Here is a 16,837-nt window from a genome sequence, read left to right on the forward strand (position 1 = left end):
AAAAAGAGAAAAAAGTAAACAGATACAGACTACTGGCTCTTGGTGATTTTCTTCCTAATTGTTTCAGTGAAAAAGTAATTAACATACAATGTTCTATTGGTTTTGAGGGTACAATCTAAATTTTTTACTTACTCAGATGAAAGGTAATCAACTTTCTAAGATATAAAACATAATCCAGTCCTTACCAAGTATGAGGGAGATGTAAGTATGAAAAGCTAGTATAGTTAGGCAGCATAGTGGAGACCTCATGCTTCTTCCTGATGCACCTTCCTGGAGCTGCAGGAGGCCCAACTCCTGTGGGAAGCAAATGCCTTTCAGAAGGAGAAAACATGATTGACTCAAAAGTCACATTCAGACACTACAGAAGCCAAGTTCTTGTATCTCCACCCTCCAAGAAGGTGGAGTTTACTTTTCAAGAGCTTAGAACAGGGAAAATGCCTGACCAGAAACAAACTTTACATTTTAAACTGGCATGAGATAAATCTCACAAATTCTTTCCTATTATGTGATTCTAGGGAAAGGATAAAGGCAGTGCTCATCCCATAGAAATGTTGAATTTCTCTTATAAAAATATTAATTTATTAAAACATGTTGAGGATGTAAGTGCAATGTATTATGGTGGGTATGAAAAAATAGAGGGTTTTTAACTTTTTAAATTTAAATTCAATTAATTAACATATAATGTGTTATTGGTTTCAGAGGTAGAGGTCAGTGGTTCATCAGTCTTATATAATACCCAGTGCTCATTACATCACATGCCCTCCTTAATGTCACAAGCAAATACAGGTTTATCTTCAAAGATCTTTCTATCAAGGGACGCCTGGGTGGCTCAGTTGGTTGGGCGGCTGCCTTCGGCTCAGGTCATGATCCCAAGGTACTGGGATTGAGTCCTACATTGGGCTCCTTGCTCAGCAGGGAGCCTGCTTCTCCCTCTGCCTCTGCCTGCCACTCTGTCTGCCTGTGCTCACTCTCTCTGACAAATAAATAAAATCTTAAAAAAAAAAAAAAAGATCTTTCTATTAAATAGGGAAGACACTACATGAGCACACGGTTGTGCTAGAATATGGTGAGTGTTGTAAGAAAGATGTATGGTTCTGAGTTAGGAGTACATGAGCCTCACTGGGAGAGAGTAAGGGAGAGATTGAGGAATAGCTGACATTTATCTCAAACCTAATGTATGGAGAGGCTCTCACAAGAACATTATTTGGGAGGCTGCTGGCTAGGGAGGATATCCAAGATAGAGGGCAGGAGAAGCACAGAAAACAGAAAAGCACAGGACCAGTGGGGCAGGTGGAGGAGGGGGCGGGGAGCAACAGCTTCAAATACTTGTTCTCATACAGTTCTCCAAAACCTGCCCTCTTCGCTAATAGGGACGGCTATTTCAATAAGGCAATCCTGGTAATAGCACATTGAATGTTAGGTTTAATGAATGTTATACACTACAAAAACAGCCACGCAGAAATATAATGAATGAAACTCAGGGAAAACAAAATTTCCTTCCTTAGTTTTATCATGAAACTTAAAAAAGTGCAAGGAAACCCAAAACAGCATGACTATGGGAGACATGGACATCTAGCCTTATTTCCTGGTTTTACAGAACACTCTGTGGTTGCTAAAAGGTTAAGGAAGCATATTTTAAACACACAAGAGTACCAAAGTCCAGCAAGTAGCCATGTTAGTAAAACATAATTTTTAATACCAGAACATAGGTAACAAAGATTTAAAAAAAGTTGCTTTCAATAGAAAAACCACCACAGCTCCTGAAAAGCACAATCAAGACCCCCATGACTTTTTACTGTCCTGCAAATTGTCAATAATTGCCATGCTAGTTAAGAAGATGTGCTGCACTGTCCTCGTATTCAGTAAATAATGTTTTATCTTTCCCTTCAAAATTAAGATAAAATTAAATGTGTACCCTGTTTCCTGAAAATCCTATAAATTCTAGCAGTCTGATAATCCGGGCTGGTAAAAGGGAGAGCATCTGCAAGGGGAAAAAAAAAAAAAAGTCTATTTGTTAGTGTATCTATGTACAGATAAATATTAACCTCCAAACAACTTAAAGGTTTCATGATTTGGTAATATGAAATATTAGAACCAAGTCCAAACCACTATACATATCTCAATCATCACATATTGCACATATGGTTAATCATCACTTGTGAATTAATTTCATTTAATTTTATCATTTTAACTTTTTCATTTAACTTTTCTAAATTAATGAATTAATTTCATTTAAGACAATGAACCTAAAAAATTAAAAAACCAACGAACCAACCAACCAAACAACAACAACAACAGCAAAATCCCTGGCCTTTTCAGGATGCTCAAGAGAATACTTGCTCCTCTTATGTGCAATGATGAAGTGCTGAGAAGGGAATCCCTCAGTGCCCACTTGCAAACAAGACCACTTTTTAACATCCTTTTCCAGAAAGCGAGTCTGTCAAATTCTGCATAATATGCAGGCATCACCTAAAAGTGAACAGCATGGTACTCCAGTTGCCTTCTAGAACATCCCTGGGGAACAGTGGGGAGGGGAAATCCAGGCAGGGCAAGAGCAGGTCACCTGCTTGTTCACTTTGCCTAGAAGGAGAAATGGCCATGTGTGTGATTCTATATGGGTTCATCGGCTGGAGCCAACGGTTTGGCTGTTTGGCTGGACGGTCAGGGATTTGGAAGGAATATCATTGGAATATTAATGACAAGGAAGTCTAAGGAAGAGTATAAACCTCTCCAAATGAGCAAAAAACATGAAGATATTTGTGTTGCATGTGAATGTTCACCAAAGCCCGACCTCAGCAGAGGAGGATCTGAATTAATCAAGGGAGTAGGATGACCCGTTGTAACAGCCAGCCAGCCTCTTTCCCCAGACACCCCTACCACTGACTAACTGGGCTCATGAACAAAGTGGTCACGGTGATGTGCACACTCGTGTGTATTATTCCCTTTACCAATGCATTTTCTCATTAATTATAGTCAAACCTTAATAAATTTCAAAATCTCTAAATAACATATTACAATTTGACAAATATCTATTCAAACTTCCATCTCCCTCACGGCATCAAAATCATGCCTCAACCTGTATGGCTACTGCCTCCCCTATTTTCAATTCCAGAGCCTCCATTGCTAAAGCCACAATATTTCTGATGTGGAAATGGAACCGGATTCCCGGCTCCTTATTACCAAAAATATTGCCAGTCCATTCAGCCTGCTGCCTGCTTCCCCTCTTGTATAATCCAAACCTACTCTAAGCATGTGCAGAACTTTACAACACATACTGGCCAAAGTTACCACTGGGTCACAACACAAAAAAAATTCGATCCCACTCTAGCCATTTGTCAACCAAACTCAGGCAGAGGTTCATACACTGTAGAGAAGGCACTGAAAACCTTAGGTTCTGTTAAAAAAGCTTTTGGCAGCTATTTTATAATTATTTACTTACCAAATTAAAGGCACCTATTCCAAGCTTGACACCCCCTTCAAATTCATAGAAGAACTGTTGTTCATCTTTATTCTTCTGAATTACATGCAGGATAGAAAGACATTCTCTGGATTGAAGAAAAAAGTTGTCACGTAAGTTTTATTATGACTCAGAAAATTAATGTGAAGTCAAAATTCACACAGACACGCTATGAGATGAATGTCATTAGCCAAAATGCTTGGTGATTTTTCAACAGAGGCAACTGTGCTGAGTTTAACCTTAAAGGCTACTTGGATAAATAGTCATGAAGGAAAAACTGACACAGCAATTTCTGCCCTGTTTATCAGGAGCAATCTTCCTGGGCTGAAACAAGACAGGGTTTAAACATCAGCACGCAGGACTCCAGAGCCCCAGGACCACAGGGCTGTGACCTTACAACTTTCCAGCAATGTCTCATAAAAGACTTCCCAGGGGTGCGCCATCCCTCGGTTCCCGTGCACGCTTGAGCAACCCTACTTTCCACCAAGTATCCGAGAAGCTACTGCCAAAAAGATGTGAATTTCAGTGTGATCACCATGATCTCAAATAGACCAAATAAATTAGAGCTTCCAAGTAGGAAAGACTGAAAAAGAACAGAAAATTTCATCAAACTGTACCATTTGTCTTTCTTTATCCTATTCCATCCAAGCAATTCTTTCCTTTTTCTCATTTTAATTTCTTTTCCGGGCCTTTCCCCCCTTCCCTTCATGTCTTTGAAAGGCAAATACTTATTCAGAGAAATGCAAACTAAAACAATAACAAAAATATAAAATTTGGTAATGAACAGGAAATGCTTACCAAATTGACAAATATATATTTAAAGGTAATAAGGAATAACCAGATACTATATATCACCTTGTGTAATATAATTATAAAGCATACAACTTCATTTATGATGTATTCTAGCCAAATTTATTTAACCTGAATCCAGAAAGCCTAGAGATCTAATTTCTAGTTACAGGGAATATAAGGCTCTAGAAGAACGCTATGGGATAAAAATTAATTATGCCCCCTCCAAGTTCATATGTTGAAGCTTAAGCCCCAGTGTGAGGATATATGAAGGTAGGGATTTTTAGGAGGTAATTAAAGGTGGGGTGCTACTCTGATAAGACTGGTGACCTCAGAAGAAGAGAAAGAGAGGAGATTATCTCTCTCTTGGCCCTATTAGGGCTGAGCGAGAAGCAGCTAGCTATCTGTCTATAAGCCTGAGCTTTCTCCAGAAGCTGACCATGCTGGCACCCTGATTTTGGACTTGCAACCTCCAGAACTGGGAGAAAATGAAATTCTGTTCTTTAGCCAGAAACTCCAGAAAGCCATCAAGCAAATCCATGGGATATTCTGCAGGACAACTGGCTTGGGCTTTTCAACAACAATCATGAATGGACAGATGGTTCTAGAATAAAAGATACTAAATGGACATAAACATAGGATGCAGGAGACAGTCCTGCGCTATGTTCTGGTACAGACATACCAGCAGGAAAAGAAACCAGGAAAACGTGAAGATAGACTCGAGTATTACGTGAAATGAAGATTTATTCACATGGAAAAGCAAAGATCATTAACTGAAAAAAGCAGGTTACAAAAGAGTATGCACATTAAAAAGTACACCTATCTTTAGATTTGGACAGAAAATATTCTGAAATAATATATACTCAGTTTTGCAGACATCATCACTGTGAAAAGAATATGGATTCTGTATGTTAATAGCTGCTCATCTACCTTCTCTTATTTTCCTAAATATATGTGCCATTTTCATGATAATAAGCATTATTTTAGTATTTTTAATGGAAAACCAATACTGGCAAATGAAAGAACAAATAGACATATTCATCTACTTTGGTAAAAAGGTGGTTATGGTATGGAGATTGGCAAACTATGGGAACATAAGCATGTTCATCCATTCTATTATTGTCTATGCCTATACTACACATAGAGTTGAGTAGCCACAATAGAGATCTTATGACCCACTAAGCCAAACACATTTACTATCGAGCCCTTTAAGAAAAAGTTTGCCAAGCCAATTATTTTCAGAATGATTTTGCAATATATATCAAAAGTCTTAAACACAGGTGTACCTTTAACCCAATAAATCTAATTTTATTCTAAGGAAATAGCATGGATAAACACAAAACTTACTTATAAGGAGAGATACTGTATTACTATTTATAGTGAAAATGTATAAACAAGCTAAACTGGCAACAACAGGAAATTAATTAAGAAGAGAGTCACATGAGTGCATATATTTATACATACACATGGGTGGTATACCCACATAATAGAATGCTACATAGCCATTAAAATCCATGAACTAAAAATATTGACTTACTGACCTAAATTTGTGACATGAAATGAGAAAGGAAATTTCAAAATGACATGAAGTATATGATTTCATTACATAAAGAGATAATTATATATGCTCATATGCATGCATTAAGAATACAAACATCAAAATATCAACAGGATGGCAGGAGGTAGAAATGATCTTCAAAATTCTTTTCGTTTTTAATCAAAATATAAATGTTCTATGTTCTGATAATAGATGATTGTTATAAGATTTTCAAATAACACAGAGAAAGTTTAAGTGCCCCTACATGACTATCCCACGGAGAGATGGTCACTGCTAACAGCCTGGTACATAACCTTCTAGGTGGTTTTATGCTTTAGTAAGAATGCAAACTTTAAAAACCACAAATGCGATCGTATAGTATATAATGTCCTATAGGTTATACTGATGATTTTCTATGAAAATGCATGAGAGCTACCTTATTTTTTAACAAGTGCATATTTTTCTATTTTATGGAATTGTTTATTTAACCAAATTTCATTATTAAATATTTTACATTGTTTCCAAATTTTCCATATTATAAACAATGTTGCTAAAAGTGTGCTTGTACATTCATCAAGTACTTTTCCTACATCAAGTACTGTAACTATAGTTAATCTATCACAACTACCCTTAGGATAAATTCCTAGAAAAGGGACTTCTGAGATCAAAGGTGATATACTTTCTTAATTTTGATACATATTGTTAAAACATCCTTCAGGAAAACTCTATCAGTTTAGATTCCCACCAATTTATGAGCTCCTCACACTGGCATTTGCCCTGAATCATTTGTATCACGTTTCCATTTGTACTTTTTATTATGGTGTATTTCGCCCTGATGAAAACCGAAATGTTTATTTGGCCAAGTCAGTCTTTTTGGTTCCTGATTTTATGTCACACTCAAAAAGCCTTCTGAAATTGACATCATGTGTCTACTGATACGATACACTACTAAAGACACAATATCACTTGCATGGTATCTTTGCCATAGATGCAAAATCTGGATGGAATCATGAAGAAACATTAGATTAGTTCCCACTGAGAGACATTCTACAAAATAACTGCCCAGTATACTTCAAGAATGTCAAGGTCATAAAAATAAAGAAGGACTGAGGGACTCTTCCAGATTAAAAAAGACTGAAGAAACATAACAACTAAATGCAATATCCCCGATCCTGGATTCAATCCCGGACCAGAAAAAGGATATTAGAGGGACAATTAGAGAAATTAGAGTAAAATCAGTGGAGTAATTGATACTACTGTGTCAATGTTAGTTTCTTGGTATTAATAATTATTACTGTGAAAAAAATAATTATTACTGTTGTTCTATAAGATGTTAACATTTGTGACTCTGAATGAAGAATATATAAAAATTCTTTGTAAAAATTCTGAAGTTATTTCAAAGTGAAAATTTTTAAATAAAAGTATAAAGGCTTTTGTGTTTTAGGACTATAAAAATATTTCCTTATGTTTTCAATAGTACCATTTTAAAAATATTTTAATATTAGAGGAGCTGGGTGGCTCAGTTAAGCATCTGACTGTTGGTTTCGGCTCAGGTCGTGATCTCAGCATTGTGAGACTGACCCCAGCATTGAGCTCTGCTCAGCACAGTCTGCTGGAGATTCTTTCTCTCTGCCCCCCCTCTACTCCTCCTGTACACGCACGCTCTTTTTCTCTCAAATAAATAAATAAAATCTTTTTAAAAATTTTAATTTAAATCTACATGTAATTTATTTTTATGCTCTCTTTCCAGAATGAAGAACCAATTTTCCCAAAAAGTATCTATTTTTCCCACTATTCTGAAAGACACCTATGTATATATAGGAATTTCATATATTTTTAATTCCCAAGTAAATATCTGTGTGTATGTACAAAAGTACATGAGTGCACACACTGATATGTTTGTGCCATTTTAAGACTACTTGAATTCATCCCGGTTTTTAAGTTCTGATGACTAGAAAAGCAATTAGCTCTTTCACATCCTTTTATTATCATCTAAAAAGTATTTCTTTGTTTTCTCAAAGATGTTATTTATTCATGAGAGACAGAGAGAGAGAAAGAGAGAGGGAAACAGAGGCAGAGGGAGAAGCAGGCTTGCCACAGAGCAGGGAGCCCAATGCAGGACTCGATTCCAGGACCCTGGGATCACCACAGAGCTGAAGGCAGATGCTTAACTGACTAAGCTACCCAGGAGTCCATAGCATCTAAAAAGTATTTCAAGAGGGGTGCTTGGGTGGCTCAGTCAGTTAAATGTCTGCCTTCAGCTCAGGTCGTGAACCCAGGATCCTGGGATCAAGTCCTGTATCAGGCTCCTTGCTCAGCAGGGAACCTGCCTTTCCCCCTCTCCCACCCTCTGCTTGTGCATGTGCTCTCTCTCTGTCAAATAAAAGAAAAAAAATTCTTTTAAAGAAAAATGATTTCAAGAAGAAAACTAAGAACAACAGTCAATTTCCCAAAACTCCCCCCTACCTCCACAATTTTGAATGAAATATAATTTTATGAAATCACTTTGAGTAAAATTATCTCTTAAGATACTAAATCTTGGTTCTGCTCTCACTAATGGGGAATCTGCTTTTTTTTTTTTTTTAAGATTTTATTTATTTATTTATTTATTTAGTTATTTGATAGAGAGAGAGAGAGATCACAAGTAGGCAGGGCAGCAGTCAGAGAGCCCCACTGGGGCTCGATCTCAGGACCTTGAGATCATGACCTAAGCCAAAAGCAGAGGCTTAACCCACTGAGCCACCCAGACACCCCTGGGGATCTGCTAATAATGACACACATAATAGCATAATAGCATTTTTAGCACTGGAAAGTGAAAACAAAAGGTAGTAAAAAACTGGAGAAGAGCTGAACTTTGAAAGGTGGGAACATCTCTCACACCAACTTTATATTTACATGGCTAGTCAGCTGAAGGTACTCTTGAATCCACTCAACGTGGGGTGCCTAGAACTGATACAGAAAGCCACAGTCCTATTGTTGGGCCAACTGGGTGGCTCAGCTGGTCAAATGTCCGACTCCCAGTTTCGGCTCTGGTCGTGATCTCATGGGTCATAAGACTGAGCCCCAGGTCAGGCTAGGTGCTCAGTGGGGGAGTCTGCTTGGAGATTCTCTCCCTCTGCCCCTCCCCCCATGCTTGAGCACACCTCACATGCTCTGGCTCTCTCTCTATCTCAAAGAAATTAATACATACATCTTTATGAAAAAAAAATTTGACACGGCATTGTGGGGCTTCTAATATATATAAGTGTGGTATCAAAGAATAGTATAAAAGACAAATGGTCAGTGAAACTATATTTTCACAAAGTTCTTATATTTTATAAGAACTTAAAGGCAGGAGTATATCAACTCTAAGTTGACTGTGATAAGTTAAGAAGGATATTATAATCACTAGAATGATCTTTTAAAAAATTAAGAAAACAATAAGTTTTCTTAATAATAATAAGCTAATAAGCTTATTAACAATAAGCTAAGAAAACAATAGAGTGATTGATTACACTGGAATATATATATATATATATTTTAAATTTTAGTAATGCAAAAAAGGCAAAAAAAGAAGTGAGAAAACCAAACGAGGCAAGAGAACAAGAAAAATGGTAGCTACAAGCACAAACATATCATTTGTTATACTGAATAAAAAAGCAAGACCCAACTATAAGCATCTATAAGAACTGCAATTTACATTAAAAACAAAGATAGGTTTAAAGTACAAGAATATGTCATTCTACACTTAACACTAATTATAAAAAAGCATGAGTAGCTATATTAATGTCAGACAAAACAGACTTCAAGACAAATATTTATTATAAGGAGTTAAGTAGAGACATTTCATAATGATAAAAAGGTTAAGTCATGGGGCGCCTGGGTGACTCAGTGGGTTAAAGCCTCTGCCTTCAGCTAAGGTCATGATCCCAGGATCCTGGGATTGAGACCTGCATCGGGCTCCCTGCTCAGCAGGGAGCCTACCCCCCCCAACCCCCGCCTGCTTGTGATCTCTCTCTCTCTCTGTCAAATAAATAAATAAAATCTTAAAAAAAAAAAAAGTTAAGTAATTGGGAAGATAAAATAAAATATATATATAAACCTAATAACAGAGGCTCTAAATATACAATGCAAAAACTGACAGAACTAAAGAAAGAAATGGGTGATCCCGAACCAAAGCTGGAAGTTTTTCACTCTGTGAGCAAATGATAGAGCAACTAGATAAAAATCAGTAAGGATATAGAAGATATGGACAACAGTATGGTCCATCCTAACTGAGCACTTAAATCACTACAGAAAATTCTATCAAACAGTGCTGCTCTAGAGTCTGGACCAAAGACATACCTGTAACTTTAAATATATATATTGATTTTAGAAGAGAGAAAATAAGATTATATAATTAGAAATTCTGTCAGTACCTTTTTTCCAGCTATTTTCTCCAGTTTGCATTTAAACCTAAATTCCGTTGTCCTATAGCACTGAATACATACACAGTAAACCAAAAAATCAGTGCATTTTTACCAACACCAAATAAAGCCTAGACATACTTTATGAGAATTCTGAAGTACAAATTTGACAGAATACAAGAATTATTTAAAAATGACATCTTAGGGGCACCTGGGTGGCTCAGTGGGTTAAGCCTCTGCCTTCGGCTTGGGTCATAATATCAGGATCCCGGGATCGAGCCCCACATCGGGCTCTCTGCTCAGCGGGGAGCCTGCTTCCCCCTCTCTCTCTGTCTGCCTCTCTGACTACTTGTGATCTCTCTCTGTGTCAAATAAATAAGCTAAAAAAAAAAAACCACTTTAAGAAAAGACATCTTAATTTTTAACTTACTTGTATATTTGGTAGCTTGTCCTAATTTTGAGTCCACCTTTGATGAAGTTGATCATATTTTCATCCTGAAAACAATTCAGTTAAATAATCAGATCATTTAGCAAAAGATTCTTACATGGTACAGTTATATATTCGTGTGATTAGAACAAAACACTATCTTTTGAGGACATAATTTTTAAATTAAAACATTCTTCTTGCTTTACATTTGCAATGTTCTTTTGCAATTTTCCTTCCAACTTAGATGGCAATAAGAAGAACACATTTTAAGCATTACTTCAAGCAAGTAATTAAGGAAGTAATCCTTACCACTTAGTGGCCAAATACGTTAGTCCAAATCTACTGTGATAAACATCATCTAATGCAGAATTTTCTTCTGGGTTCAACAGAATCCAAAATGGGTAATTTAAGGATATGCTCTAAGGACAAACTTTCTAGTCCATCACACTTCAGGAAATGGGCTGATGGTTCTTCTTTTGCACAGTACTTTAGCATTCAGTCTATTTAACACTGTAAATGTCACTTGTATACATTTCTAGAACAAAAATTATTGATCTGGATTCTAAACTGATTGTCACCAATACACAGTTTTGTTTTGGAGAAAAAAAAAGTCATTTCACTTTTCTTTGCCTATGGTCATCAACCATAAAGTGGAGGCAGAGGGCCTAAATGAATATCATTTTCAGGGTCAGCATTCTAGGATTCCAAGAGAATTGTTTAATAAATTATATCAAAACCTGCTTAAAAGAAGTTAATCTAACAGAGCTAATGGAGACAGTCCCATATTTCACACTTCTGAGGAAAGTATTTTTCTAGTCCATTGATAATGGAGAGAAACTCTGGTACTTATTTCCTGTGGCATCCTTCTAAAGAAGAGGAAAATTTGCTTTAGCTTACAATTTTCATTAATTATTAAATCTTTAACATTTAAATTATTCTAAGAATCAATAAATGCGAAATTCACTATGCAACTTAGATTTTTATCTTCTTATTTTAAGGAATCTTATGATTACACAAGTTCCAAGATAGGCCAGGAAAGAACTTCCTAAGTCACATTAAAATCTGCCTCAAATAGTAATATTTCATTTCATGATTCACCGAATATTTACTGAATGCCTATTTTATACCAGGCATCTGAATGAAACATCAGACAAAAGCAGTACAAGGTGCTAAGGGCTGGAATCATGCACACAGATGGAGATATGCACAGGATGTCAGGAGAGTGCAGAGCAGGGGCGGGGGTGGCAAGGAAAGGTCCATAGAAGCTTCCTGGAAGCATTGGGGCTTAAGGCACAGAAAATAACTAGGAAGTGGCCAGATTAAGGAAGGCAAAGCAGATACGGACCTTGGGAGCCAGGGAAAACTCAAGCAGTAGGAAAGGCAAGGAAGCATTAATGATCATGGCGTGCTTGGCCACCTGGGCTTACGGAAGTCAGCGCTGCCACAGAAGCTTCTACAGAGACAGAACGAAGGAAGAAAGCTACAGCTACCCATGCCACTCAGGTACGCAACACGCCTGTCAGTAGCATCTGAGGACATGGGTAAGAGGGGAGGAGGGAGCGTGGGCGAAGACATCAATTTAGTTTGAAAAAGCCTCCCCCCGCCTCCTTGCTGATATTCTGATACGGAACCACTGCCATAGTCCCTGAGAACGACTCAATGCTATAGCACAGCAATGACACGGTGACAGTCTCATCTCTGGGAAGACACTCAGCGGCACAATGGACAATGAGCAGGAGGTTAAGAGAAATTAGAGCCAGAGGGTCACTAGGTCGCTGCGCCATGTAGAGAAGAGCTGATGAACACCCCCACTAGAACACCCGAGAAGGAAGAGGAAGAGATGCCCCCGCTAAGTCTTCACAAGGTCAAAGAAACAGGAGCATTAAACTGGATACGGAGGCATGAGGAAGAGGGAGGAGTCTTGATTATCTCCCAGATGTTTAATTGCAAGTCCCCACTATATAAAATAAGTCTTCAAATCCCAGATTTGATTGCCATAGCCCCATTTGGAAAACACATCAGAAAAACTGGGGGGCCTCCGTGACTAGCATTACGTTTACCGAGGCATTAAGAATGTGGTTTTCAACCAGACTTCATAATACACAGGGTTTAAGGAAACTGGGTCATAGACCAGATTGGTTCAATTTTACCAAACCAGAATCCAACCTAAGAAGTCCATTTCCAGGAAAAAAAAAAAAGAAAAGAAAAAAGAACAGCAACTCTCAATGCAACGTAAAACATTGCGATTGAGGAAGAGCTTCAATTTTACAATTGCATTTCTGCCCCTTTACACTCTTTACCCTACCCTACCCAGTGTATCCATCACCACCACCCATGGGGCCTTGATGTTAAAATCCATGTTTCTTAGAGGCGCTGGAAGAATCAATGTTAGACAAGGCACTGGTTGTAACAGTTCCTAGAGGTCAAATTACAATGTCCCTTAAAGAAAGGTATTCATGGTTTGGTTTAGTGACTTTTTAAAACTGCTCTTCCAAAGGAAGAAATAAAAGCAGGAAAGGGGCACGAGAATAGAAGGAGGGGAGAAAATAAAATCGGAAGTATGGATGAAAAGCCTGGTGCTCCAAGCATGCATGCCTGAGCTTTGCTGAAGCATCTGGTGAAAGAAGGGAAGGGGCAAGGATGAAGACGCCTCTTTTGCCCAGGGCCTGTAGCCCTCTACCATTAGCAATTGCAAAGAGGGATAATCTCATACTTCTCATACAGAGAAGCATCCAGAAATTTGGTGCAGTAGTTGCAAAACAGTCCCTTTACAAGGCAGTGGTTCCCAATAGACTGAAATTCGAAACAGACTCCAAGTGCATTTGAGTAGGAACAAAGCTCCCTGGGGTCATTTTTCAGTCCAAGTTTATCAGAACAACAAGTATCTTCCATTACAAGTCAAAGTCAAAAGAACTGAAGCACGGACATCGAATGAGCCCCATTTTTCCTATGTAGTACTGGCAGGCTTCCCCGGCGTTACTGATTCGAAGCCAAACATTTATTACCTGCACAAACGTGAGTGCTGCTTTCTGCAGGAGACACTCGGCATAACAGATTTCGGCATGCATTTCCTCTATTAAAAACAAATAAAATGACATTAAGGAAAATCCTATGTCCACAGTAATTGCTCTGAGATGTTCAGGAAAGACTCGCAGCTCCATGAACCCAAGAGAGAAATCTAGGTTGCTTTGGTACTTCCATAAAAGCAGAACGATGACCTTGGTTCTCAGTCCCTCGGCAAGATTTTCCTAGAATGTGTAAAAGGATTTAAGGAAGTCATCTTTGGTCCCACTCAAATATAACCACAAAAAGTCAGGGGCTTGGCACCAGAGACCCAAACTCAGCTCACAAGAAGAAACCAAAATTTAAAAGCACTTAAAAAAAAATCACTCTTTAACTTAATAGTAACACAGAAGTTTAACCCAGTTAGAGAGATTGAAAAAACTATCTTAAATTTATGAATTCTAGCTTCAAAATATGCAGGTATGATAATCATGGCAATGACTAGACACAACGTTAACTTAAAGAGAAAGAGGCAGTTCTCTGGAGTTCTGTGAACAAGTATGGACCAGCACCCCCAAGTCATGACTCCTCACACACCGAAGACATGATCTAAAAAGAGCTCACACTAGCACAATTCCAGGCTATTTTGATCGCTGAGCTATCTAGTGCAGGAACGAGGCACTCACAAAAGGGACTCTGTAAAGCTATGTATATCCCAGGGACATATGGAATGCCCCAAAACACATGGCTGGGCTTCCCAAACAATACCTTACACTTGCAGAGACTGGGGTGGGAGGGAAATCTTTGCATTTTTGCATAAACAAAATCAGCAGATTCCTGTTTTATCCATGGGATGCAAACTGGCATTTTATTTAAGTAAATGAGCTTGGGGGATTTAACAGCCCGGGTTGGGGGGAAGGTTCTGCCGTGTCATGGGCATCCACCTCTCTGCAGCTGGCCACCTCGTTCATAAAGTCTAGCTGGTAACGTCTTTACTTCACAGCTAAAGAATCAAACGAGGAGCTGGGCAGAGCTCACTGTGGAGAGTAAGCCCTCAGTTTTTGTTAGCTACTTTCTCAGAGACTACTGCCCTTGGTCCACATTGGGCTTTTTCATAAAAGCTCAGAAAGCAGGACATTTTTATGTGATGTAAATAGCTGAAAAATAGGGTACTTCCGTGTTTGTGTGATGCTGTTGGGTCAAAGTGGAGAAGGACTAGCGTCCTTCTTCCCGTCCCCCTTCCCTGCCACCCGACACACGACAAGCTGGTTCTCACAAATTGGGTGCAATCCCTACCATGCTCACAGGCCAAAGGCTGGACTGACAAAGAAGCAACCAGGTGGTGGAGATCCTTCAATGGCCTGCCTACTGCTGGGGCCAACCGCACGGATGTAGGGCCTGTGCACGTTCTGGTGGCCATCACCAGCCAGGGGCTCGGTCCTTCAGAATGCCTCACCTCTACATGTGCCCCCCCAATTTTCTCAGTGTTGGGGGAATGAAAAGTAGAGTCTTCGATTTTTACAAAGCCACCTGAATTTCCTCTTCCTAGGTTCATTTGGAACAGAGTGGAAAGAGTTTTGGCATTGCTCACTTTGAAAGTCTGCTCAGTGACACAGATTGTGTGTGTGGCGGGGGGTGGGGGGGGAGGCCGGTGGGCTTGTGTGATGAAGCACAGGTGTGTAAAGGGAGGAGTGTAAAATAAATCTGGAAAGGTAAGTCGAGGTTCAACCATGTCAGAGACCGGTAACAACAGGTAACACTGAGTCCGTGCAGAGGTCTGAGCAGAAGGACTGGCTGCCTCAGGGTGAAGTTAAAAATGGACAAACCTCAGAGCAGCCAAAGCATGGGCCAAGAAGGCAGAGATAAAAGGCAAGGAAATTTGAACTCTGTCTACCATATGTAAGTGTCCTTCCCATTAAATCCCTTTCACATCCTAAGTACTGCATTTACATAGCTGTTTTTAAAGGAAATTTGAAAACCATTCAGGGCAATATGCCAGCCCTGAGAGAAGAAAGGGTATGTTCATGTTAAACCCACGAAAAGTTTAATTAAATATACTGACTCCTGCAGACAACCAGCCACTCAAGGATGTAAATGAAAATTACCAAGAGGAAAAACAAATCACATACTAAAGCTACAATGTTGTGACATGCTCCCTTGAACACAAAGTCTGTTCGGGTTGTAGTGACAGCCAAACTCATTAGGAATAAAATGCAACTTGGGACGCCTGGGTGGCTCAGTTGGTTAGGCGGCTGCCTTCGGCTCAGGTCATGATCCCAGCGTCCTGGGATTGAGTCCCACATCAGGCTCCTTGCTCGGCGGGGAGCCTGCTTCTCTGTCTGCCTCTGTCTACACTCTGTCTGCCTCTGTTCACTCGCTCTCTCTCTCTCTAACAAATAAATAAATTAAAAAAAAAATAAAGGAATAAAATGCAACTTAATTTATAAACGTCGCATTCCTTCACTCTGCTTGATTTATATTGGGCACTTTCCCCGTTCTCAAAATTAGCCATTTGGCATTTATGAATAGGTACCTTACCAGAACACTTCTTAATTATATTTCCTTAGTCTATGGAAGGAAATAGCTTCACCCTGTGCTAAAATGTTAGCTAAGCATCCCTTTGGGTGTAAAAGTCTAAATAAACCTGTTTTTCAGACTATGCTATAGTCACAAGCTAATTTACGTTTATTATTTTCTAATTAAGACTATTTTTTAAAGCAGTTTTAGGTCTGCAGCAAAATTGAAGGGAAGGTACAGAAATTTCCTATGTATCCCTTGCCCCATGCATGCTTAACCTCCCCTGATGAATTGATGAACTTCCATGGACACATCATGATCACCCAACATCCACAATTCACATTACAGTTCCTTCTTGGCAATGTACATTCTATGGTTTGGACAAATGTATAAAGACATGTATCCATCATTATGATATCTTACAAAGTTTTTTCACTATCCTAAAAATCCTCCGTGCTCCACATACTCATCTGTACACCCCATCCCTGGGCAACCACTGATCTCGTCAGTTTGACCCTTTCCAGAATGTCATACGCTTGGAATCATATAGCCTGATGCCTTTTCAGATTGGTGTCCTTTACTTAGTAATATGCACTTAAGGTCACTCCAGGTCTTTTCATGGTTTGATGGTTCATTTCTTTTCAGTGCTAAGTAATATTCCATTTGTCTAGATGGACCACAGTTCATTTATCCACTCACCTACTGAAGGACATCTTGGTTGC

The 16,837-nt window shown here is 38.8% G+C and overlaps 1 protein-coding gene across 1 annotated transcript in view; it reads right to left on the reverse strand.

The window, feature by feature from the left end:
* Positions 1 to 16,837, reverse strand: part of TTC39B (tetratricopeptide repeat domain 39B) — a 123,037-nt gene that overhangs the window by 27,274 nt on the left and 78,926 nt on the right. The window contains exons 7-11 of the mRNA XM_080819607.1: positions 13,601 to 13,668; positions 10,599 to 10,663; positions 3,440 to 3,545; positions 1,916 to 1,981; positions 186 to 294 (exon numbers count right to left, since the gene is read on the reverse strand). Coding sequence (XP_080675733.1) covers positions 186 to 294; positions 1,916 to 1,981; positions 3,440 to 3,545; positions 10,599 to 10,663; positions 13,601 to 13,668 — 414 coding nt within the window. The remainder of the gene's footprint in view (positions 1 to 185; positions 295 to 1,915; positions 1,982 to 3,439; positions 3,546 to 10,598; positions 10,664 to 13,600; positions 13,669 to 16,837) is intronic.

The sequence above is a fragment of the Martes martes genome (assembly GCF_963455335.1).
Source record: "Martes martes genome assembly, chromosome: 12".
Taxonomy (NCBI): Eukaryota; Metazoa; Chordata; class Mammalia; order Carnivora; family Mustelidae; genus Martes; species Martes martes.